We start from the raw sequence: 27,858 nt of genomic DNA on the forward strand, positions 1-27,858 counted from the left end.
AATACAATGACCCTCCACTTGGGGTCTAACGTAAAAGGTATAAAAATAAAACTAAACTCTAATTTAACTTTAGAATAACACACGTGGAAGATTGGCCTTATAATAACAGGAAGCGTATGTAGCACAGAGACTGTGAACACTACAATACGTTTAATTTATCAAGAGGATTAAAACCTCTGGCCTGGAAGGCAAATAGCAACTGCGTAACTTCTAAGGTAAGCGGCCTGCTTCGAACTCACTGCTTCCTCTCTCTCGCTTGGCAAAAAGGCCACACTTAAATACTTGGCGTTCGCCAGACAAACTTTGCATAAAAACCTTCACGCTTATAATTCTGGCCGGAAGTAGAAAATAAGAAGTGATAGTAAAGATTTAAAATAAAATAAACGTTAGTAAAACTTAAGATCCTTACAGCATGTGCTCTTTGGTGTTAATTCCATTCCTTTTTCGTTAGCTGCAACTATAAAGCTGCATATCCAAAAGTACAGAAATGTGTATCCCGATACCTTTCAAATTCTTGATATATGCATGTATGTTGATGAACTTGTTACAGGAGTAGATGATGTATCAGAAGCCTTAAAAACTTCAAGGGAAGCAAAGGAAATTATGCGTGGAGCTAGGATGAATTTACGCAAATGGGTGACGAATGATTATCGTTTAGCTAAAAAATGGGAAGAAGAAAATTTCCACATTCATCCCCTAAGCTCAAATGAAAGGATACTGAAGGTATTAGGAATTCAATGGAACATTCAGGAAGATAGTTTGTGGTGTGGTGTATTTAATTATGGCAAAGCACACCAGGGCTATTTGCCTAACAGGAGGGATGCCTTCGGGGAGGACTTTCTAAGGGAAACTGGCTCGTATACACGTTACACATGGGGAAAACCACGAAAACACCCATGCAGCCAGCCCGTTCGCGGGATTCGAACCTCGGACCGAACTACCAGTGTTCAGCGACTTTACCGCTCGGCCGCTGGTGGGCGAAGATAGTTTGAGTATAGAGACTTTATGTTTGAAGGAAATTTCGAGGAGAAAGAAAAGTACCAAACGCTTCATCCTCCAAACAGCTGGAAAAATATATGATCCTCTTGGACACATCACACCATTCACTGTTAGAATAAAACTTTTACTACAAAAGCTATGGTTACGTAAATTACCATGGGATGACGAGCTTCCTTCTGATTTGAACGACGAGTGGTCTCAGTGGTGTAGCGAGCTTTCAGAACTTAGTAACATTAGTGTTCCAAGATTTGCTTTGGATTCATGTGATGCAAAATATAGAGATCCATGTTTTTTTCTGACGCAAGTCAAAAGTTGTATGGTGCAGCCGTTTACATAAAGGTACAGAATCAAGAAAAAATTTCTGTGAATTTGCTGGCTTCCAAGAACAGAGTTTCACCTGTCAAAAAAGTTTCCTTGCCTCGACTTGAATTGCTGGGTGCACTGATTGCTGCAAGATTGGGAACGGAAGTTAAAAAAGTTTTAGATCGTAAAGGTTCATCTAATATCTTTTTTTGGAGTGATTCTAAAGTTACACTGTATTGGATCAAAGGATCAAGCAGAAGATGGAAGTCTTTCGTTCAAAATCGCGTTGACGAGATTCAGAAGTTGACTAATCCAGATTCGTGGTTTTATTGTTCAACCAAGGACAATCCAGCCGATCTTCTAACGCGTGGAGTTAGTGCCTCTTCTCTAGTGAACAATTCTAAGTGGTGGACTTGTGCAGAATTTTTTACAGAGCCGAATCTTCCCTACAAGTGCTTACAACCAATAGTTCCAGAGGTTGAGAACCTAACACCAAGTGAAAGGGAATCCTTTGTGCAAGAAAGCAAAAGTTCTAGTGACATTAATGACATTTCTCAGAGAACTATGTTGATTGAGATGAACTCTAACGTTTTAGACGAACTCTTGAATATTAGTAACAATTATTATAGAATGATTAATGTTCTTTCTTATATTTTTAGGTTTATTTGTAATTGCAGGAAAGGTGGATCAAGAAAGGTAGGCCCTCTTCAACTATAGGAGGTAAGAATAGCTGAGGAAATGCTTATTAAGCATGAGCAGAGAGTTCTATTTTGTAAAAAGAATATAACAGGTAATTTAAAAAATTTACATCCCCTTGTTGATCGTAAAGGAATAATTCGTGTTGGTGGCCGGCTTGAAGAAGCTTCTTTACCATTTTCTCAGAAATATCCTGCAATCGTACCAAAAAATTCTAAGCTAAATAAGATTTATTTTTCTAGTGTGCACGGAAGATTATTGCATGTTGGCCCCCAAGGATTATTGAATGCAGTACGTTTAAAATTTTGGCCATTAGGTGGTAGAGATTTGGCGCGAAAAACAGTACATCTTTGTGTGACATGCTTTAAATGCAAACCGATTTTGTCTTCACAGATTATGGGCAATTTGCCATACGAGAGAGTTAATAGATAACCCCCATTTAGTGTTTCAGGTTTGGATCTATGCGGTCCCTTTTATGTGACTTACAAGCATCAGAGAAAGGGCGTGCTAAATAAAATTTACACTTGTGTATGTATATGTTTTGTGACACGAGCTATTCATCTTCAGCCTTTGTCAGATTTAACTTCTAGTGCTTTAATTGCCACTCTTAAGCGTTTCATGGCCAGACGTGGCAAATGTGCGAAAATATTCACTGATAATGCCCCTAATTTTGTAGGAGCAAATTCTCTGTTGAAGAAATTTTACAATGTGATTAATTTTCCTGATAAAACTTTGGCCTCATAATTCACGTCCGAAAGAATAGACTGGAACTTTATACCTCCCAAGTCCCCTCATTTCGGAGGGCTATGGGAAGCCGGTGTAAAATCCGTAAAGTATCACCTAAAGAGAACGATAGGAAATTTGCGTTTTACATATGAGGAGTTTGAAACTATAATTGTGCAGGTAGAGGGAACACTAAATTCGAGACCTCTTACACCTATTTCCAATGATTTTGATTGTTATGACGTATTTAACCCCAGGTCATTTCTTAATAGGGAGATCAACACAGATGATTCCGGAGCCAATGATAATAGACGTAAATGAAAATCGGTTAAGCCGGTGGCAGAGAACAACGAAAGTAGTTCAGATTATTTGGAAGAAATGGTCAAATGACTATTTAGAAACACTGCAGCAGAGAAACAAGTGGATGATAGAGAAGGAAAATATTTCTGTTGGTACAATGGTACTCGTCAAGGAGGATTATCTGCCAATTTGCAAATGGATATTAGGTCGAGTTATTAAAGTCTATCATGGATCTGACAATAAAGAACGGTTAAAATTAAAACAAAATCAGGAGAATTAAAAGGAGCGATAACAAAGATCGTGGTTCTTCCGATAGAAAACTGAACTGATATTATTGCATATTGTTATAGTATTGTAATAGCTGTAGTTATAGTAATAATATATTATGTTGTTTATAAGTATATTAACTTTGTTTAAGAATGTTTGTATAATTTCTTGAAATTTTGTAATTTCAATCCGGGGGAGTGTTAAGTCCCTCTGAAGCCAGATGGCGCTGCATCGTAACTGTTTACAAAAAGAATGTGAATTACTTTGGAGTTGGCTTCAATGGCGAAGCGCAGAGTGATTGTGGGAGCCTGAGCGTCTTCCAAAAATTAGTATAATAAAGATATGTTACAGAGTAGTTTGTTAATTAATTTACTTGAGAGTTACAGTCCATTTAGAATTCGCCGGAGCACCACCAGTCAGAAAATATGTATTCGATAACTTTGATAGAAAGAGGGTAAAAAAATTAAGTTACCTTAAGTTTAAAAAAAATTAACACACCAAAAGTGCAGCAAAAAAACTTTAAAATAATTAAGTTAAAAGTTAAACAACCTTAAGGGTCAGAAACAAAAGTACAAAAACAAGTTAAACTTAAGTCCCTAAACTCAAATTAAAAACTAAACAACTTCAACTTAAGAAAACTTTTAAAGCAACCAAACCTAAATTTAAAGTTTACAAAAGTTACAGTTTCACCTTACAACTAACTTTAAACAAGCAAAAAATTAATAGCTTCAATTAGTGAACAAAACTGAATTAAGTAAGCAAAATTTAAGCTTGAAAATAATAACAATTAATACATAGCAAATCCTCAATTGTTATGTAGAAAAAAAATTAATTATTTATTACCTTTTCTCATTTAACTAACTTTTAAACTGCTTTTTTCCTTTAATTGCCGCGACAAAAAAACAAATAAACTAAAACTAAAACTAAACGTAGTACTTACTTCTCTCAGACTCAAAATCTTAACACTTCAAAATCAAAGGAAAATATCCTCCCTGGTGTTTTGGTAAAATAACGATTATTTGTCAAAACCAAAATGCGAAAAATGCACTTCGGCAACAAAATCTTCAATCTCTTCAAAACACCGGGGTAAGATACATTTCACATTTAAGAAGTCTACTCATCAAATCCAAAATAAATTAAGTAAATGATCGTATAGTCACAACTCATAAAACTGATTTTTCTACTACAACAAATATGGTTATCCAAGTTCGATAGAATAACCATGTTCCGTAAGGATCACATGGGGTGACTTACAGTAGACCACAATTAACTCAAAGGAACATACAATAATAAACACCTTTATTGAATATTCCCACACATTATAATTTAAGATAGCTGGCTCAAAAGAAAAATACCCTAATAAAAATAATAAACACATGTATTGAAGATTCCCACACATTATAATTTAAGATAGCTGGCCAGACTATCCCTACAAAAATCTTTTAAAAGTTACTCATAGATTTTTTTTTTTCATATCAATCTCATTTTAAACATTATTCCATTAATACAAAAATCATAGTGAAACACCTCATATTAATTCTTTAAATATGTACTCAATTTAAACTCATGACAATTAATTAAACATTTCAAACATAGCTAATACTTTCTCAACTATTTATTTGATCTATTAACAGCAAAATACAAATTTTAATCTAAATAAAAAGTCGGCCAAGGCGTTAGAATTTAACTCTTTCCAAATCCTAACGATTACTTATAAAAGAAAAGCAAAATAAAATAGAAATGTACACTTACGAATTCAGCGTAACACAAGTCTGAGCGACTCGAGGAGCAGCGATCCAGTCATAAAACGTCGAAACAATTACTGCCAAAACTTCGTCGTTGTCAGGAAAACCGATACTGAAGTCAGTTCAACGGGAAATTTTCTCCAGTTCAAAATAGTTCCAGCACTACTCTGTCCGATAGCATTTTAACTCTGAAATCATCCTTTGAAATATTCGTGCTGACGCTGTGGATAAAAACAGACAAGAGGAGATGACGACTGTCAATAATCTGCATCTTTAGCGTGAAAGCTTCGATAAAATACTTGAAAAACGAAGCCATTCCCTTTATTCAATATTATCATCACACTCTAACGACTCTACAAAGCGGCACATTCGTGTTTGATTCGCTTTGTATAAAAATGAGGTCAGTGCTACGAAATCTACTTGTTGGGATTTGTTCCATTGATCAGTAAGATTTGACACGAATAATGCTTTATAACTGAAAATATTCCACTATGAATGGGTAAAATTTTAAAGCAGGAAATATGACTCGGATATCTTCAGCTAAGTTTCGCATCATGAATCCTGAATTACCAGTTGACGTTGTTAGTGATGCAATATGTTATCCTTAAAGCATATAATTCAATTATTTCATAGAATAATTAGGTATTTCATGAATTAACTAGTTAAGTCAAATAAAGTGTATAATACATTAATAAGTCACCCAACCGGGATAGTGGTTAGTGAAGCTGACTACCGTATCGAAGAACCTGTGTTCGAATCCCGGGGAAGGCATGGATGTTTGTAAATGTATAGTGTCTGTGCGGCATGGGAGCACTCTAAATGTGAGGCGAGCCGAAAGGCCTCTTGAGAGGCTGGTTGCAGAGGGGAAGCGGTGGAAAACCCGCGGACCTGTCCCCCCCCCTCAGGATGCCTTCCTTCAAAATTTAGGGTGGAATTGAGCAAAAGTCGTACTGTCAACAGTAGAGCAAGGCTTTTGCCAACGACAGACGCAATCTTGCATTCCATCCAACAATGAATTTCGTGGGCTTGCTCTCATGTTACTGCCAGACAAGGGAAATACGTCACGACAAAAACAACAACAACAATGGATTAATAATTTCACATTTTCTAATTGTTCTATAAAATAAATAGCTATTCTGTAGATTAACTAAAGATAGATTGTTAAAGTAAAAAATGGATTAAAATCAAATCCTTTGTTTTATAAAACAACTGATAATAACTGATAATGATATTCTCTCGAAAAATGCATTTCATATTACGGATAGATTAACTGATAAATAATAAAATAAAACAGAATACATAAAAAGAAAATCTGAAAGATTTCAGATTTTAAATTACGTCCAAAGGGGCGTTTTTTTAACATTTTACCTTTATTTATTAAATATATGCTCTTCGCTCTTAAACACTAAAATTCAATTCAACAGAAATATCGCAAAATAATTTTAAAATGAGCCTATCTTTAGAATTTCCGATACACAGTCTCGCGCTCTGGAGGCAAATTCCCTCCCCCCGTACGGTGTTGCCATTCCTCGTTTTAAAGTTGTTGAGTTTGTTAATCAAAAATTCTTCAATATCTCACAAAATATTAAGTACATAATAAAACAAATTCGAAATTAGAGCTTCCAGATGCTCATATTCGGTGGAGGATTACGCTGTTCAAAATTGGATGGCTCTATGTACCGTTGTTTTAGCACAATGCGAGGAACATACATACATTTATGCAGATTCTTCATTATTTAATTTCTTTAAATATAACACAAAGCGATAATATTTGGTGGCCACGGTTTGGAAAGAGAAACGGACATTCAGAGCGATTCGACGCAAAATCGCAAAACGAGAACAATAGTCCCTCAGGGACAAAGCCCCTTTGAACTAATAATAAATATTGTTGCTATATTAATTAAACAGCAATAAAAAATAACAGACTATACACTGCACCAATAGTTATATTTATATTTTTGCAACTTATAAAAATAATTAGGCTACTTCAATAAAGCAGCTTACGCGTGCCATCTTTTCTAACGTTCAAGCATTTTCTAATACAATAACGAAGGTATTTACTAATACTTCATAACGATTAGGCTATCATTATTCTATAAAATAACTAGTTATATCGCAGAATCCAATAATTTTATATACTTTAACTGATTCATTAAGGTAATTCATGAAATATAGTTATTTTATGAAACAGTGATTTCCAGGCCTTTAACGGCAACGTAAATTAAGGGACTAAATCAAGCTTTGAACAAACTGATAGTTTTCAGTCCAGTGGCGTAGCTAGGGTGGGGCAAGGGGGGGACATTTGTTCCCGGGCGCAGCATCCGGGGGGCGCCAAATTGATGTTACGGAATTTTTTAATGGAATGTTTTCCCATTTGGCACACATTAAAGGGGCGCAAATTCTTCAGTTGTCCCCGGGCGCTGGAATCGTAGCTACGCCACTGTTTCAGTCAGTGACAGATGAAATCTTTTAGTTCCACAGACGGTAATCATTAATACCTTAGAGTAGAAAATTGTTTCCCCATTGATTCTTTTCTTCCGGAGGACCTACCCTGAAACTGGATCTCTTTCCAGAACGGTGTGAAACAAAGTGTGGGAGAAGTGGAAAAAATGAGATCTTCCCAGAGGGCATCTTGAAAAAAAACCTCTTTTCTAAGTGACTTTGGTAAGGTGCAGCTAGCTCAGCGTTTTACACTTAGCACTCCCTCAAGACAACCCGCTATAACCCTCCTGGTTAAAAGAGAATTTGGCTGTTTTTCCCAACTCGGATTGGCGATATTATTTGGCGAGATTTTAGAGTTCCTTTTTTTTCCGTTCCTTATTTTCCGGGGACATTGTTTCCCTTTCCCTTTTTTCAGAGTGACATTTTTTCCGCACACCGGACCACCACATCTGGCCTTAGGAGTGGCTGATACCGGCATAGGTAAGTGCCCGCCATTGGAGGAAAAATGTTCAAGTTTTTTTACTGTAAATGTTATGTTAATAAAGTGATTGTATGAAAAAGGATCGTAATATGACTCATGATTCAGAACAACGCCGGCGGAAACGAAAGACCTGTCAGGTAATGAGATTTATTATTTGTTTATTTAAATAAACGAATACATAAATTAGGAGTTTTGGAATTTCCTCACGGGACACTTAGTTTCTTAACCGCTGATAGTACGTCATTGAGTTAATTGGTCATTTTGATTATAATCTTTTCCTTTTATCATGTTTTTAAAAGCTAAAGATATTACTCTGTTTATTTCATATCATAAATGAATTTTTTATACTGATTATGGATAAAACACAGCTTTTTTCCCCATTCCTGCTTTGAAGTATCACATGCAGTATTTACCAAGAAATGTCGGAATGTACACAATTTCTGAAATCGATTTCAATGAGGACTGACATGTGAGCGACCTGAGGTCGCTGTCTCTTTTCAAATTACAATGCCTGAAAATGTTAGAATAATTAACATAGCTGCAATTAATATCCATTTTATAGAAAGTAAAATAATAGTTCTTTACAAAGGCGGCTTTTGATTCAGCATGGTATTAAATACATAGAGACGGATTTCTAACAAAACTAAGGACATTCAAAATGCTGACAATCATCTTATTTTTTAAAACTTGCAGTTTGTGCTTATTTTTATCACTTGTCATTGTTCAAACAGAGGAAGCATTATTAGTATTGAGACGGATGGATGGAGCAATAGAGAGTCTTCTAGCATTCAAATTCAGTGCGTAATCACTGTATATAGGTGTTATAGGTGTTTGAAAGAACACGCTGGGTATGCGCATCCTAAAAGAATACAGAGTGAAGATTACACAGACATAATTTACTTTGCTGGTTCTGTTCTGAAACTTTTTTCGTGTGGAAACCACTTTAATAACTTAGAATATTCTGCAGACCACCTATACTTATCCCCTCCAAAAACAATTTTTTGGTGTATATTATTACCAGTGTACTTATATTTTTAAAATATTATTAACTTAACAAAAACATTAAAGGTATTCGCAACGAAATGATGAGTCTTCCGATTCATGCACAGCTGTTCTATGCTCGTATATATAATCGTATGCTGCTATGCTCACGTTTGAGATCAGCACATACGCCAATTGATTTCAGTACTTTGTTTCTATTTAAAATGGTGATAGAAACCTTCTCTTGGATAGATAGATAGAAGTAAACAACATAATTATAAATCCCTATTTGATTGCTAAGACTAGAGTTGGAAGTCTCTAGAAAAGAATTAACCGATAATAAATATCACTAAATGTCGGTCTTGGGAGGAAAAGTGTTAGATGATTGTCATATGTAATTTCTAGTCTCTAAGATTTTCCACTATTAGTTTCATATAAGCATTTTAATATACGAATAATGTGATATACTCAATTTGAATTTTACTGTTTTGAAAAATCTAAAAGGACTGCAAAGGCAGGCTTCGAGGACCAATCGCGGTCAGGGAAACACAATTTCAGAAAAGTTGATCTATCTAATTATTTATTTGCAGCTTGTACACATAACAATAAATGACATGCAGTTTGGATTTGCTAGGTAAAAAGAAGTCGTCTAGAGCAAGCACCAGTTCTTAGCATTGAAGTCCTGAAGGCGAATGACGCATAAGTGGAATACAGACAACCCAGCACCAAAACAAATTTGTTTAAAAGCCTAAGAAGTCGTTGGTTTTAATTTCAAGCGTTGGAAAATCTATGAAGTCCTATTTGGTCTGTTGTTCCACCTTTTTATTTGGCAGATATGAAGGTGGTAATGCATAGGCTTCAAGACGGAGTCTTTGAGATATACCAATCCTTACATTCTCTACGTCTAACTAAATTTTCCCTCGTCTATGGGCAAAGCATATGGTGGTAAGGAAATATCTTATACTAAGAATTAAGCTTATATATAAAGCTGTTTCTTTCAGATGCTCGAGAACTTTTGTCAAATCAAGCAAGGGAGTATCAGCGTATTATTGATACAGGGTATCATCCACTAAACAAACAACACCCAACTCGTCTGCCGATAACTAAACAGGAAGATGTAGGAAAACTTTTAAAGAACATGGTAAGAAAACAACGTTATAGAGCCTTCAGCAAGTTCATAATTTCATTCCTCCCATCGTCCTGGCCAGAAGGAAAGGCGGTTCAACTAGATTTTGCGTTGACTATCACCGATTGAACGAGGTTACGAACAAAGGCAGCTACCCTTTTTCTAGAAAGTATACATTCAGGACACTTTTTCTAGAAGCAATTAGTTTTCGAAGCTTGATTTAGAGAGTGAATATATGCAGGTACAGATACATCTTGGTGATAGAAAAAAGATGATATTTACTACAAGTACTTTGGCAGTTCGAGGTGATGGCGTTTGGATTACGTAATGGACCAGCAACATTCGAACGCCTCATGGAGACCGTGTTGGGAGATTTTTCCTTTGAAGCCTGTCTGATATACCTGGATGACATCATTATCGTTGAGAAGAATTATGAAAGTATACAAGAAATATTGGCAGGGTACTTCAGAAATTGAAGGAATCCAATCTAAAATTAAGTCTCTCCAGATGTAAATTGTTCAGACAAGAAGTGATCCGAGGTATACCTCGGACATACCATCTGCTAAAGCTGTGCGTATGGATCCAGAAAAAGTGTCAAAAGTTAAAACCTAGAGATGACCCGAAAATGTCCATCATCTGAGAAGTTTCCTGACGCTTTGTACCTACTTCTGGAGATTTTTGAAGGACTTTTCTTTCACAGCAAGACCCACTTCACAAGTAGGCAGGCACAGCAAGCAAAAGCTCTTGTGGACAGGAGAACGTGAGGTTGTTTTTAACAGAATGAAGGAAACTTTAACATGTATGACAATCCTGAACGTATCCTCTCAGCTGGACAAACCATTTATTCTCGACCCAGGTGTGAGCAATGAGACTATCTGTGCTGTATTGTCCCAAGAAATAAACGTTTGAGAACAAATCTTAGTATACTGGAGCCGGTGTCTTTCCTCTCCACCAATCAATGGTGGGTAATAGTTCGTTATAAAACCTTGATTGGTAGACTGAGGGTCGTTGACTTCCGTTGCGTTTGAATCGAAAGATGCACAAAGGGGCTTTATGACAGAAGTCAAATTTTCAAGAAGCAACAAAAAACAATCCCATTCCTCAGAAGAATATCAGAAGTCAACAACAAAAAATGAGATCAATGTAAATAAGTTCCGTGTAATTCATTCTTTTGACGAACGGGTTAGTTTTTTATTGCATGCCTTTTGTCATAGCCCCTTTTTTTTACATTTTCCGATTCAGTTGCTTTCAGATAATTTATTACGCGAGAAATTCTTCTCACGTACTTGTGAAGCAAATATTAAAAACAAAATCGAACTGTATTTCGTATATCTCAAGTTCAACTTTAGACAAGGACACAGTCTACATTTGATTGATTCCTCCCGCTCAAACTCCTTTCGTTTGCACCACTTGTTTAATTGTATAAAAAGAAAATGATGAAAAACATGATCTAAATTACAAAATTTTGCCCTTATAAAATACTCACTTTGTGGCGGAAAAATAATTTCTAATTCTTCTCTTTCCCCACTTTTTTCTCTTGAGATTAAACAAAATCTTCCCATTTATTAACTGATCAGTCTATGGCACCTCACATGAATGATAACTGTGTTGTCCAAGATAACGTATTATTCTGATCAAACAGTGAGATGTATCACTTCTTAGACAGCACATTTTTCATATCTTTAAAGACATATTCACAGATGACATTCCAGTACATTCCGGGCCATAAGAAATTCAAACGACGCATACAAATCCAGCAGCATTCCTCATTCTACTATAATGAATCTTCACTAACAGGTTTGAACTTTGAAAATATAGAAAAAGCATTAGCACTACATAAAATTACTCGGCAGGACATACAGATAATTGCATTAAACCATACGTATCTTTTCCTCCTGCTTCTGCCCTTCCTCAATCAAATAGGAAGAGCTGGTATATTTTTCCAAAGCATTTAAAACGGCAGAGATGATCTTTTTTCTCAAAATGAAAGATTTTTTTTTAATTCTTCCTATTTCAGGCCGATTTGCCTTTTATTTGCTTTAAGTTAAGTCTTAGACAGCATAATAATGCGGATTCTAAATCACCAAATCTATAAAAACCATTTATTAAACGAGCATCATTTAAGGGTTTAGGATAGGTCTGTCTGTCGAACATGCATTAAAACGATTGCATGGTTGCATATTGTTATTACCGACAGTAAATAAACGAGCTTTGATGCTTTCATTAAGGCGGAAGACAAACAGGACAATAATGTAAATCTTTGTCCAGGCAGAATGTTTAAAAATAAACTAATTGATATCAAATTATCCAAATCCATCCATACTGCAGCATTCAAGCTACCGTAGGTAGAGGAAATCCTCTCAGGTTTTGTCAGTTCTCAACCTTATTACGGAACGTTCTTCCAGATTCTGCTTTATTAGTTTTCGACGAAAATAAACACCAGCATATCCTCGCATAAGCCGATGACTTCTTAATTATTGCTAGTGATCAAAGCCGCAGTTCTTACTACAGGCTTGTTCATTAGGCAATATACTATGTTATTATAGACTGGGCATCTGTCCACAAGCTCACGTGTCCAGCCAACATTATGCGTACATTAAACAACATACGCGCTATAGAGTAGAGAACAATCCTTTAATTTGGCAACGGTCCTAGCAGAGCAGTGGTTAACATGGGCATTGTTGTTACATGTTTGCTTAATATTTTGTTCAAAACATCGAGCAATGCATATTGCAGTTTGGGAAATGCTATGAAACTTAGTGCACATAACGTAAATTGTTTCTAAACATATAACTGTACACCATGATTTTTAACGTGCATATGATTTATGAATAATATCTATTTCAGCCTAATAAATGATGTAGAATGTTTATTTATTTATTGGAGATATTTAATTCTTTTAAATATATGCAAATGTTCAACACTGTACATATTGTTGTGTGCGTACGTGTTCGTAATAAATTAAATGCACAAGTCCGATGAAAAGTGAATAAAATTTATTATTATCACAACAAATAAAACAAAACGTTTAAAGTTCCTCAGATATTTGTACAATATGACAATATCTCAGAGTAGTTATATTTTAAACTACTAATGCGTTCAACAGAACTTAATTTAAGATAGAGAAAGCTAATCCGATTTCACCGCGAATTCGCTACAATCATACAATAAGAAAACAACTAAATTGAGATGTTTTGCTCCAGCTTTTATATGGTTTTTAAACATGCACGAGAAACTTCTCGTATTTTCTCGGTTTTTCTGGGTAAGCAAAAGCGTACAATTACGAGATATCTATTTATTGAATGCGCGTGCTCCGGTATTTTTAATTTTTCGGCATAGCTTTCTCTTCAAATAAGTCTCGTGCTGCATTGCATGGGAATATAAAACAATTTTAATTACAAATTCTACTAAAAAAAGCTAAGTAAATACAAAAACCGTAACAATATTATATCCTTAAATATTATAATATTTCTTAAGTATTCACCAATTATGTAACCGCATAGTACTATTAAATATTGAAATATTTGTCAGGAATTTTTAGCATATAAAGCATGTAATTGTGAGGTATATTTAACTAAAGAGTATCTACTACTACGTATAACTGCACAATATTTAAGTATTTGAAACTTATACTGCATGTAATTATCAAGTAAAGTTGCAAAATATTATATAAATACTGTTGCAAAATATTATATATATATTACTGCTTCATAAAATATTATCTCGAATACGTAGCTCCTCGGCATATGTTCCCATTACGTGCAGTGCAAGAGTTTTCTGCTAGCCATCTTTATCGCGCTATCTTGTTATAATAGAAAGCACGTAGACTTCTTCTGTTAGCTGGACATAATGGCTAAATATGAACATGTGTAATACAGCCCTTTACGTTCAGTCAATACCAGCTGTACTGTCAAGTACGCAAAGTGGAAAAAGCTAAGAACTAAAAAGAACTAGTTTTTGTCCCGCGCCAAAAATAAAATTTTTGTGTATCATACAACGCAGTTCTCTTATATCTTATATTTTCTCAAAAAGGCTTTTTTTAAAAGGAAGAGAATTGAGAAAGTCCCCTCCGCCCCTAATTTTTTTTTTTATTAGCTTGTACTAGAGTTCGTCTTTGACACGATAATTAGATATGTAAATGAGAAGTAAAAAAAAATAAATAAATAAAGATTTGAGCAAACAAAATCCAAACAAGAATTTTTTAAACAGCTCGAAGTTTATTACCTTTTTTCCCTATTGCATCATTACATCTGTCCTGGCTAAAGGATTACTGAAAATTTCCTCAAGGTTAAACAGAATTTTTTACATAAACAGAACGCAGTAACATAATTTTCTCTTCGCTATTCGTCAAAACAATATTTAACATTATTTCCCCCCCATTGTTATTAAACGCTCCTTTGGCGAAACTCCGTGAAGCTGAGGTTCGTTGTCTATTAAAGAAGTAAGTTGATTAATACTTTTTTTAAAACTAATTAATATTCTGCCGCTAACTTTTGATACGCACCTACATAATGAAGAATGCTTAAAATAATGCATGAATTTCAAATAAAAGAAATTAATTAATTATCCTGAAATGCAAAATTTTGTTTAATTAAAATTGAAAGCCTAGATAGTGTTCCGTAATGAGAAAAAAGTAGCAGCTGAAATAACACCTTGTAAAAATTTATTCATAATTTAAAGCTTTGTTATTAATTATCTTTTCTGTTTTGACTAATTACAAAAAATCGTACTTTTAAATAATTAAGGTTCTGGAGAAGTCGGTCTTTGTGCTAATATTGTCAGATTTATGTATCTTTTCCAATAGAAATCATAAAACTTTTAATAAATATGAAGCTTCTATTAAAAGTAAATGAACGTGTTTTACATATTTCATTAGTATACTTTATTCTGATTTACAGAAAGTTAAAATATAATTTTTTATTCATGATTTATTAATTAAAGGCAATTTAAAATAAGTTATTTTCATTAAATCCTAGGTCCATTAAATTCTTAATTAACCAAAATAAAACAATATAAATTAAAATAATATAAATTAAAACAACAACTTTTTTTGCTGAAAATATACCTTATAAGGTTTTTCGTAATAGAATCTGTGAAGTATCTTCACTTGATGGAAAACAAGCCAGCATCTTTTAAAACCCTATCAGCAAATATAATATGAAAATTTTAAGATCAGTTCCAAAGATGTTATGTTCAATTAACAACAAATATTTACTGCATTCTTATTAGTCTTATATTTGTAAATGTGCATATGGAAATAATTTTGATGTGAATGTAAGGTTTTCTGTAGAGCATGTTGGTGGGACGCAAACTATGCATTCAATAATATTTTAAGAGCTGGAAATTTAAATTTTCTGACATTTCAATCCTGTCAAAGCATTCGATTGCGAACTTATGGGACTAAAATTTTGAATTGTTACATCCGACAGGAAAGTTCCTGTTCTTCTTCAAAATCCTTTGCTATAACAGAGTACTGAAAATAATATCTAATCGTCTAATATCTAATATAAGAAGTCGCCAAACTTTTTCTAGCGCTTTTATTGCATCAAAAACTGAAACATTAACAAAACAAAGAAGACGTTAACAAGTCTTTGTTACCCTTTTCCAAATTTCTTAAAACAAGAAATTTTCTATAACGGTACTTGAAGCTCCTAATCATCCCGTGGTCCATACATTAAGATGCAAGGAAACATTCTTAATCCGTTCTAAAGTTTCGACCTCTGTGTGCGCAGTACAGTTGCCATTCGAGAATATAACGTTTAGCTTTTTGACTAAAAGTCTTCATCCTCTTTCGTAAATCTTCAGCTCAGACGATATCCATACCTTATGATTAGCTTTCTCGAAAACAGGAAGAATTTTCATATTTTTTAAGAATATTGACTTTTAAGATATTCCATTCAACAAAAACCTTCGATTCACTTCAGACTGGCATACACAAGTATATGATTCGCAGTTTTGACAATTTTTCGTCTGCGAATATTTTATCTTAAAATTTTAATGTTTTTTTTTTATTCTAAACCAAGGGGATGAGCAATAACAACAACTTTATTTTTCATTTAATTTGTCACAGATATACCGTATTTACTCGCATACTTTTCCCTTTCGCCTATCGCCCCCATAATTTTTTCAGCAAGTGACTTAAATTTCTGATTTATTGTAAGAATGTAAATTGTAGGCACGAAAACAAAATTATTTCGTGTGCTTGTAAAAAGAATATTATTGAAATTGGTAAGATTTTGAAATATATAAAACAATACTATTAATGTTCCTTTATGTGTGTTCTTTAACGTTCTGTATTTATCACAGAATCTGTCTCTTTAAAGATACTCTATAATTGCGTATTTTTCCCTTGCCGGTTAAAAGAAATCCTGAAACAAGAAGACTTAAAAATATATATAGTAGTTTGCATTGTTTTGTGTGTACCCTATAGCTTAGTTAAATGCAATGCAGTTATAAAATGTTTAATATCGATAGCGTTAAATTTAAATATGCTTTTGTGCATGTTTTCCTTTTATCAGTTTCTGTTACATTATGCACAATATTTTGTCCCAAATTGCGTCTAATTCAAAATTTTTTGCTGTTGCTATTTTACAAGGAATTTCAAACAAGAAAGGGCAGAATGCATAAATTTTTACATCACTTTATTATTATGCAGTTGAACAACTAATTGTTTAACAGCAAGTAATTGAGTTTGAAGAGCAATTAAGCAACTGAGTTTAAGGATAAAATAACGGCATTGATATATTTGAGTAATTAAGAAGATGCCAATTCTGGTAAGTAAAAACCTGCTCAGGACAGCTAAGTATTTAAATAAATGAAAGGAAGTATTACTTTGTTTCGATAAGAAGAAAAGTGCATTTGATGCTGCAGCTGTACGTAAGGTTATTCGTGTTAATGGTATAGAGTCATTAGGATAATTGGAAGCAGAAAAGATGAAAAATATGCAACCGCCTTCGGCGGGAATCGAACCACGGACCTCTGGAATACCGGCCCAGCGTGCTACCGTTACACCACGAAGGCCGCTTGGAAAGTGGAAGAAATACCTTATATACTCCCCTTTTTAAAGGGCGACTACCGTTTTAGGGGACCTAGTCGCCAAATCCTGAGTGCGGAGAATCATCATCCACAACCCTTTCAGTTCGGGCGCCACTTGTAGAGTCATTAGGATAATTGGAAGCAGAAAAGATGAAAAATATGCAACCGCCTTCGCCGGGAATCGAACCACGGACCTCTGGAATACCGGCCCAGCGTGCTACCGTTACACCACGAAGGCCGCTTGGAAAGTGGGAGAAATACCTTATAATGGAATACCTGTAAATGACACTGAATAGAATAACGTTGCGTGATACATGATAATAGATAAAGTATTTTTCGTTCTTGTTATATGAACGTAAATTTCATTTAAACACGGTAAGGAATTCATTTAAAAAAGGAAGGATTCTCGGAATGTTTTCTGCGAAAGATCTGATGAAAGAATATGGATGAGTATTATTCACAGATGCTTTGATAAATTACAAAATAGGCATAATTTCCAACGTATATAAAGAAAATAACATTGACATTAATGGAATTGTAAAAGAATGCAAGGATATTATGAAAATATGAAGAATATTTCCTCTCAAGAATGAAATGTTTCAAAAGTAGTTAAAGGCTGAGAATGTGTATGAAACGTTTGCTGACATCAGATACGAAATCATGCGTGTGTAATTCATTGGGTATTATTGAGGGATATTTCAAAAGTAAGGCATTCATAAAATCCTAATCTGAAATTAAAACAACATGGCTAAGCAGTGCTTGCAGTGGATTCCGTCTCATGTGAGTGTTTATGGAAAAGATATTGCTGATCTCCTTGCTAGAAAGGGTAGTAAACTCCTCACCGCCCCTTCCTCCAAATTAAGAGCCTCTGACGTCCATTCTCTGTTTTTGACCAATGTTAATAACACTGGGATGATGAACTATGATAACAAATATTTTGTTTTTTCAGACAATGTAATAAATTACGAAAGAATAATGATTTTCTTTGTTCCTCAAGCAAATTAAATCTCGATTAGATCATTGAATGGATAAAAGATATAAATTTTTTCCAGTTTTAGTTTAAACGGCATTCACTAAATAAATATAGCCTTCAAAACTAATCTCCATCAAGTAATAATCGCTATACACGGGTGAAAAATTATGCAAACTCTGAGTGCATGACACATAAACGTATTAGAAACATAATTTCGTTTAACTTTCTACACAAACAATAAATAATGGTCAAGTCTGATTTGGTCAGGTTTGACTTTGAATAATAATGTTAGTTGTTCGGTGGCAAATTGGCAATAAGTCTCTAACATTATGCATTTGACGTGTTTACTGAAAGGGATTTTACTTACCTTTATTGTAGCAGAAAGATCAATTTCTGCAGTCTCTTTAAAAAGTTGAAAAGATTTGACATCACATAGTCGAAAAGATTCTCTTCAAAGTCCAAAAGGTTCGTTGGAAAGACCAATGCCCTTAATTAAAAGAACTAAATGTTTATGGGTTTTTTTTTTTTTTTTTTTTTTTAATTTGCCATTAAAATTCACATTTCGAATGTTACAAATTTAGTACTTAAATGTTTTTTAATTTTCTCAGTTTTCCATAAACAAATTTATTTTAGACGGAAAAAGAGAAATATCAGTCTCATTTTCTCCTTTAAAATGATTCATTTTTAATTTTTTTATTACACGCGGTCACTTTCTAAAATCAACTCTACCTTCGTATAGTCACACAACTGTAAAATTTTGGAGAAATTTAAGGAGTCATACTCTAAAATTAAAATCATAAATAAATAAGTAATGAAATACAGCCTGGAGCTTCAGATTACAGTCACTTTTTAATTTCATTTTTTAAATATTTTTAAAAAGTAAAAAATATCAAAATAGTAAGATTAAAATGCAAATGTTATCTGATCTTGGTATGAGGATTTTAATTTAATCTGAAACAATTTTAAACTGAGTAGTTAAGATAGACCTCTCTACTGTAGTTTAAAAATTAGTCTGCCAAAAATTAAAGTTGTAGAACATAAAATCTTATATTTAAAAGGAGGTATTAAAAATGGTAAAAAACAAAAGTTAGAAAAAATTGCTATTTTTTCCTTGTTATTCAACGCCACGTAGACACGTGTGTTTATTTAATAAGGGAAGAAGCTAAGTGTTGAAAAAATTCTTTCCTTGTTATTCAACGCCACGTAGACACGTGTGTTTATTTAATAAGGGGAGAAGCTAAGTGTTGAAGAAACAAGCATTTCTATGGTTAACTTAAATGTGGAATAATGGTCTTTCTGCATTATTAGGCACAGCTGGGAATCATGATTTTAATTTAACATTAAATTAGTTAAGTATATGGAATAAAATGCATCAGAAAGTTAAAAATAGAAAAGATTAGTTAATCATAATTTATAAAATTCTGCCTTTAAACTCCAGATATAAATATTAAAATTAAGCATTTTTATTATGAAGTATGCAGGCTGCGTAATATTTTGCAATACTGCAAATTTCTGATTTTGTGTACTGCAAATTCAATTTTGTTTTATAAAAGTTTAGTGAAATGGATAAAGAAACTAAAGCCGCAAAAGAAAGTTTCTTAGCATATCCTTCAACAGACCTCACTCCAGCATTACAAGATTACGCAGCAACTCATCTCAACGAGACTGAGGAAGCAAAAGTCAAAGGTCTGCAAGCATTTAATGAAATATTACAAAGTTAGTTTCTTATTTTTCTTATTAGAATAATGTTATTTTTCATTCTAGTAATTTTTCATTGAAGTCATTTTACTTTACTTCCTTGTACGAAGTAAAAAGGAAGTATTATAATCGCAAAAAATTTCAGGTATCATATTTCAAAGAAAATATCCATTTTGACGGCTATCGAATGCAATTTAACGATGTTTTTGGGTGACATCTGCACTAAGAACAGAATAAAGGACTCTTTTCTCCCCAAAAAATTATAAAACTGATTCAAAATGAAATCTGAAAAGAATTTTTCGTGGCGTCTGTGCGTACGTACGTACGAACGTATCTCGCATAACTCAAAAACGAGTAGCCTCAGAACGTTGAAATTTTGCATGTAGGACTGCTATAACATGTAGATGTGCACCTCGTATTTTTGGTTGCAATCGGCCGCACTAAAAGTATATAAATATATGTACATATATCTCCACTCCGTTACTCGGCTCAGTGAGCTCAGTTTCTTCATACTTATATGTTTGTAAATTTTGCATTTTTTGATTTAAAAATGATTGAATTATGTTGTTCTGGTTAAGATTTTTATGCCTTTCGTAAACCTGAATGCAATAATTGTGCAATTATCAACAATATAAAAGTTTTAAGTGCGACTAAGCCTACTTTTTGATTACCAAGAAGGCCATGTTTGTTTACATTTGAAATTTAGCAGAATAGTAGATTTGTTGTCAATCTCGAGAAACTAAGCATCGCACAAACAAAGATAACGCCTTCATTTATTATTGCGAATTAAATCATGCTTAATCCATTCTGAAATTTATTCGAGATATTTTGAGTTTTTATGTATTTTTCCTTAAATACTGAATCGTCTATGAAAAACTATTTTCTTTTCTTTTATACATCGTTTTAGATTTATTATAGTATTTGAATAGAACATGCGGAAACGATTAGATAATTCTTCAGATGATATAAATTTTGTGCATTTTGAGTTATAAAATGAATGAAATGTAACGCTGTTAATTGAACCTAGCGCCAGATTGTCGCTATGATAAACTAATATAGTGAATTTTAAAGAATGCATTTATTCTATTGTGGTTAATGCGCTATCGACGAAATATATTTAATTCAATCCAATAAGTTTAAATGAAATGCAAGAAAAAATGCTTATAATTGAATATTCCTTATAAGGAAGCCATGTGGTGTACACATCAGATTTTTTCATTTTGACAGAGTATGATTTTTTGTAGTTCTTTTTCTTTCTGCTTATACCGTATTTCCTCACGTGTTTTTCCCCTTGTGTAGTTCCCCTTAGTTTTTAGAGCCAGTTTCTAATAATTTAAGAAATATTCGCGTAGTTTTCCCCTTCCTCAAATCATTCAGAGAACAAGTTGCTCTAAATTTTAAAATAGATTTGCCCATGTAGTGATTATTTTCGTTATACTAACAAACAAACTTTCGCAAACTACCTACGAAAGTCATGCCGAAATAAGAAAACATGATCTGAATTGTCTACGATTTCGCTGAGTCTGCTGCACATTCAGCATCTCTAATTATTTATAGATGATTTAAGGCCTAAAGAGTAGTAAAGATAAGAATAAGAAGACAGATTCAAACTGCAGGGGAGTAGAATTGAAGGTATTAGATATTGTAATGTTAATATAACTGTGTAATTTTACTAAAATGTAGGTTTATTTTAAAGAAATAATATTGTGATAGCTACCTGTAGTTTATCCATGACACTTTATGTTCTTATGTAAGCGTGTCCTTCGGAAATTAAATAATTCGCATAATTTTCCGATGATAAAATTATTAGGGGAAAAATACGCAAGGAAATATGGTATACATAGAATAGTTCTGCACTATTGCTTGGTTTTGGGTGAGACCAAGATTTTTAGCTTTTTTTCAGTAAATAGATATATTTGCATTTAAATTTTATGTTTTTATAGTTCTGTGCTGCACAACATTCTACGTCAAGGATTTATATGAAGTTTTAGGGTACACTTTGCTAAAAAAAAAAAAAATGTGGTTTAGAAAGAGTGGTATATTTGCGCCCACTTGGTATCTTAAAAGTGCAGCTGTTACGTTTAGAGCTGTTTAAACACGTTTATAAAAACGAAACTATCAAATTACAGATTTACTACCAGGAAAACATGCAGTAGGCAGCAAATCGGTGTTTAAGATCAAATATGATGAAACTGATAAAAAGATAAAATACAAAGAACGAAAGTTTGAAAATTGCAGAAGTCGATTTATAGTCTGAAACCAGCAGCTATGTGCTGGAATGCAGAAATTGAAAATACATCTTGGGTTCAGTTAAAGCAAAGCAGATCCGTGTCTTTTCACAAAAGAGGATCGTCATCAAAGAATTAATTTATTGTGTATGTTGATGATATCCTAATAAGTTCTACAGAAGAAGTACTACCCAGGCAGCATGAATTCGTAAATTGAACGAGAAAAATACGTGCAATTTACGAATGGGCTTTCGTATAAAAAACGTTCAAGTTGAACGTAAAAATATCATAAAAAGTGTCCAGTGGCAATTACTATATATTTACGTATATTTTTACGTTATACAATACGTAAATTTTACGTAAAATTTAGGTATATTTACGAGAGATACTGCTGTTCATTCGAAACTTTTACGTATAATATACGTAAATTTCAGGGATTTACGTATATTTTTAGTAAAAATGTACATATATTTATCGCATATACGTAAATCTCAATTTTTTGCTTCACGTATTACGTATATATTTAGTAAAAATTTACGTAAATTTCCCCGATTTTTTACTGTATATAAACGTATATATTAGGTAAAAATTAAGGTATATATTCTCCGTATTTTACGGTACAAAAACGAATATATTTGATAGAAATTAACGTATATATTTCCCGTATTTTACGGTACAAAAACGTATATATTTGATAGTAATTAACCTAAATCTTCCCTATGTTTTCTTTGCATATGCGAATGATTGGTAAAAATTTAATCCGATGTCTTCTCCACTTTACTGTGTATAAACGCACATTTTTTGGTAAAAAATTTGCATAAATCTCCAGTTACCTTTTCACTGCATTTTTCGTAAAATGTACTTATTTTAATCTCATATTTGTTATATAAATCTATGCAAAAACTTTCTGCATGCTATGATTAAAAGGTAAAATGTCATTTTTATATCAAATTCTTTTGTACAGCAATATGGAATATATATAACTGGAAAATTTAAATGTACTAATAAATGCCAAAAGAAAAAATTAAATTTCTGTTCAAAAATTATGCAACACTTAAAGGCTGAAAATCACTTAATATTTCATTTCAAAGTGACTACAAAATATGCAATAAATATCGTAAACATCAATTCTATGTTTTAAATCAATTAATGCTATCGTTCATTTACATTTTTGTTTACTAAATTCATTTCATAAATTTAAATTTAGTAAACAACTGTAGCAAACAGTTGTTTACTAAATAACACTTCAAATAAATTATTTGCTTTTCCGAAGGACATTTTCTTATGCCATGTAAATGAACAATAGCATTGATTTAAAACATAGAACTCAGGTTTACAAAATTTATTGCATATTTTGTAGTCACTTTGAAATGAAATATTAAGTGATTTTCAGCCTTTAAGTGTTACATAATTTTTGAATAGAAATTAATTTTTTTGCATTTAAATTTTCCAGTTATATATATTCCATATTGCTGTACATACCTAAAAGGTGGATATGTAAAAATTTGATATCAAATTAACATTTTATCTTTTAATCATAATATGAAGAACATTTTTGCATAGATTTATATAAAAAATATGAGATTAAAATAAGCACATTTTATGAAAAATGCAGTAAATAGGTAATTGGAGATTTATGCAAATTTTTTACCAAAAATGTGCACTTATACACAGTAAAGAGGAGAAGACATCGGACTAAATTTTTACCAGTTATTCACATATGCAAAGAAAACATAGGAAAGATTTAGGTAAATTATTATCAAATATATAAGTTTTTGTACCGTAAAATACGGGGAATATCTACGTTAATTTCTATCTAAAGTACAATATAGTTAATTACCAAATTCAGTAACCATCATACATTTGGATTATTTGAATGAGTGTGCTAAATTTTAAAATTGTTAAATATAGATCAGGAAATTGTAGAAAACTTACCTTTTCCAATAGTTATGAAGTTGACTTTATTTTCCTTGAAGATGAATGTTTAATGTCACAAATATTGCATTCATATCTTCAGATAATACACAAATATATACATATTTATTTATTAAAATTAAGTTTATCCAAAACATGTTAAAGAAAATATTAATTTGGATGTAAGTTAATCGAGTAACTTCTGTTTTAATTATACACATAATTATGATATGTAAAAATTTTACATTTATCAGCCAATCTTGCAATGTATTGTTGCGTGCGTACGGGTTCGTTATGAAATGAATGCACAAGTCCGATGAAAAATGAACAAAAATTTATTATTATCACAACAAAAATGCTTAAATTTTCTCAAATTATCATGCAGTATTACAATATCTCACAGTAGTTTTCTTTTAACTACTCAAATGTCAATAGAACGTAATTCAAAACAGCTAAAGAACGCTAATCCGCGAATTCGCTACAATCAACAACAGTAGTTTTCTAAACAACAACAAACTAAGCAACTACTACAAACTGAGATGTTTTCCTCCTTTTATAAGATTTTAAAATCACGCGCTAGAATTTTCCAGTACTTTCTCGAAATCAAAAAGAGATATTTATTTATTTAATGCACGCGCTCTTGTATTTTCAATTTTCCGGCTTAGCTTTCTTTTAATATTCGTCACGCGCTGCACTGCGCGAGAAATAAAACCATTTAATTTCTAATTGAACTAACATTAGCTTTTTAAATACCAAATTCGTAACACTGCCCCCTTCCCAAGGACTGCACGTCCCGGGCAGTACAATCCCTGGACAGGAAGCAAAACTTACAACTGTGGCATAAATGCATTAATAAGTATTACATTACAATAATAAACAACATGAACAATAAATGCAATACATAAAACAAATCAAATGCTATCAAATACAAATCAAATACACATTTAAAAACAAAAATGGACCATGGTCTTATACTATTTACAATTATTTACATTATGTACTATGGCCATAGTAATGAGCTAACCTGTCGTAATGAACGACTTTAGGTTTAGAGTTCGAAGACTTACGAATCCGAACCACGACGTCATTCAGCCTGTTTAGGACTGTGTACGGCCCATCCCAAGGTGACTGTAATTTCGGACAAAGTCCTTTCCGTCGAGTCGGATTCCACAACCACACCTTGTCTCCTTCGTGGAATTGATGTTCAGTAGCTCTTGTGTCGTATCGGGTCTTCATCTTCTCCGTCGCCAAGTTGACTCGCTCTCGTGCAAAATTGTGCATCACTTCAAACCGGGCCTGGAGATCTTGAATATATTCCTCAGACGATGAAGGAGCATCCGAAGGGCGGCCAAACAATAGATCACAAGGCAGACGAAGGTCAAGACCGAAGAGCATCTGTGATGGAGAATAGCCGGTAGTCTCGTGGACAGCACTGCGGTAAGCCAGTAAAAAGAGTGGTAATTTCTTGTCCCAGTCCTGTTGGTTTCTGGAAACCACTAATGAGAGGTTATTAAGGATGGTTCGATTGAACCTCTCTACCATGCCGTCCGACTGGGGATGCAATGGCGTCGTTTGAGTTTTGTCAATGCCAAGTAGTTTGCATAGTTCTTTGATTACTGCCGAGGCAAAATTCCTTCCCTGATCGGAATGTAACTGAAGAGGCACTCCGAACCTGGAAATCCAGTGCTGTATCATTACCTCAGCTACTGTGACTGCCTCTTGATCAGGAATAGGATAAGCTTCAGGCCACTTGGTGAAGTAATCAATGACAACGAGTATGTATTTGTTGCCATCAGCAGTTCGTGGCAGAGGTCCCAGGATGTCAAAGGCGATACGTTCAAAAGGCGCACCTACGTTGTAACGTTGCAGTCTGCCTCGGCTGCGTTTCCTCGGTCCTTTCCGACCTGCACAGGCATCGCAAGATCGGCACCACTTTTGCACGTCATTCTTTGCATTATTCCAGTAAAAGCGCTCACGAACTCTCTGTAAGGTCTTCATAATTCCAAAGTGACCTCCTGTAGGGCTGTTATGTAGTTCTTTGAGGACATCAGGAATCCGGGATCTCGGAAGTATCAGTTGCCATCGGAACGTCTTCCCATCATCCGACTCGAATTTCCGGTATAAGACGCCGTTTCGAATGTGAAGTGAATCCCAGAGTGCCCAGTATTGTTTTGTTGTAGGACTACAGATAGAAATGTCCTGCCATGTAGGTTTTCTGTTTGATGACTCTATTAAATCAAGTATGGGTTTAATGTCGCGGTCTTCCAGCTGGTCTTTCCTGACTTCATCATCACTCCACGAGTCTCGAGCAGCCGATGTTGATGTTGTAATTTGTCTTGCGACCGGAGTCAGCAGTTCGTATTTCGCTTCCACCCTGGAACAATATCGGCAGTTTCCTTGGCAAGGTCTTCTAGACAGGGCGTCGGCGTTTCCGTGTGATGATCCCTTACGATGACGGATAGTGATGTCATATTCTTGGAGTCTCTGTATCCACCTGGCTATTTGACCCTCAGGATTTTTGAAATTTAAAAGCCACGCCAATGAGGCATGGTCCGTGCGGAGGAGGAATTTTCTCCCGTATAGATAATGATGGAAATGTTCTACAGCTTTGACTATGGCGAGCAACTCTTTCCTTGTGACACAGTAATTCCTCTCCGGTTTAGACAGGCACTTGCTCCAGTAAGCTACTACACGTTCTTGGCCGTCTATTTCTTGGGACAAAACAGCACCGACACTTTCATTGCTCGCGTCGGTGTCGAGAATAAATGGTCTGTCGAGCTGAGGATACGTCAGGATTGGAGCAGATGTTAAAGCTTCCTTTAAGTTGTTAAATGCATCCTCGCATTCCTTTGTCAACAAGAATCTTTGCTTGCTCTCTGTCAGCTTGTGAAGTGGTCTTGCGATGGAAGAAAAGTTCTTCACGAATCTCCTATAGTAGGTGCAAAGCCCTAGGAAGCTTCTCAGCTGATGGACATTTTCGGGACGCGTCCAGGATTTAACCGCTGATACCTTTTCAGGATCCGTGCGCACACCTTCTGCAGAGATGACATGTCCCAGGTAAGTCACTTCCTTTCGAAACAATTTGCATTTAGCGGGAGTCAGCTTCAGATTGGCCTCTTTCAGTTTCTGAAGCACCTTTCTAAGATTTTCTAGATGCTCTTCAAAACTCTTTCCGACGATGATGATATCGTCCAGGTATATCAGACAGGCTTCGTAAGAAAGGCCTTTCAAAACAGTCTCCATAAGACGTTCGAATGTTGCCGGCGCATTACACAGTCCAAACGGCATCACTTTGAACTGCCAAAGTCCTTGTCCCGTAGTAAATGCCGTCTTTTCTCGGTCATCAGGATGGATTTCTACCTGCCAATACCCACTCTTTAAATCAAGTGTTGAGAACCACTTGCTTCCAGAAAGAGTGTCTAGAATGTCATCAATTCTAGGAAGAGGGTAACTGTCTTTCTTCGTAACCTCATTCAACCGGCGATAGTCAACGCAAAATCTTGTTGAGCCGTCTTTCTTTCTGACGAGAACGATGGGAGATGCCCATGGACTCGCTGAAGGCTCGATGACATCGCCTTCTTCCATGTCTTTTAACAGTGTTCGCACCTCTTCCTGTTTAGCAAACGGTAGACGTCTTGGATGTTGCTTGATCGGGGGATGATCGCCAGTATCTATTCTATGTTGTGTCAAACTAGTTCGACCCACGTCAGAAGACGAGCGGGAGAAAACAACTTGAAGATCTTTAATGACGCGATCGGCAGCATTTTTCTCTTTATCGTTTAATTGTGCATTCTGCAATAACTCCGATGTAATGCTCTCTGAGGACACGGATTCTGGGATGTTACTCTTTTTTTCAACGCTGGTTACTGGAGTACATGTTGCAATCACTTCACCTTTCTTAATAACTCTCGACTTTTCAGTTACATTGGCGACTCTCACCGGGATAA

General features: G+C 34.2%; 1 protein-coding gene across 2 annotated transcripts in view; it reads left to right on the forward strand.

The window, feature by feature from the left end:
• The first annotated feature begins 14,178 nt into the window (after positions 1-14,178).
• Positions 14,179-27,858, forward strand: part of LOC118197227 (clavesin-2-like) — an 83,557-nt gene continuing 69,877 nt past the window's right edge. Inside the window, exons 1-2 of one of the 2 annotated variants that reach the window (XM_085827126.1) lie at positions 14,179-14,504; positions 19,625-19,787. In XM_085827126.1, coding sequence (XP_085683252.1) covers positions 19,634-19,787 — 154 coding nt within the window. In that variant the 5' untranslated portion in view covers positions 14,179-14,504; positions 19,625-19,633. The remainder of the gene's footprint in view (positions 14,505-19,624; positions 19,788-27,858) is intronic. The other variant, XM_085827116.1, reaches the window with a different exon arrangement.

Source organism: Stegodyphus dumicola, chromosome 1 (genome assembly GCF_044657685.1).
Source record: "Stegodyphus dumicola isolate Sdum_Otavi_A_Nest chromosome 1, ASM4465768v1".
In the NCBI taxonomy this organism is placed as follows: Eukaryota; Metazoa; Arthropoda; class Arachnida; order Araneae; family Eresidae; genus Stegodyphus; species Stegodyphus dumicola.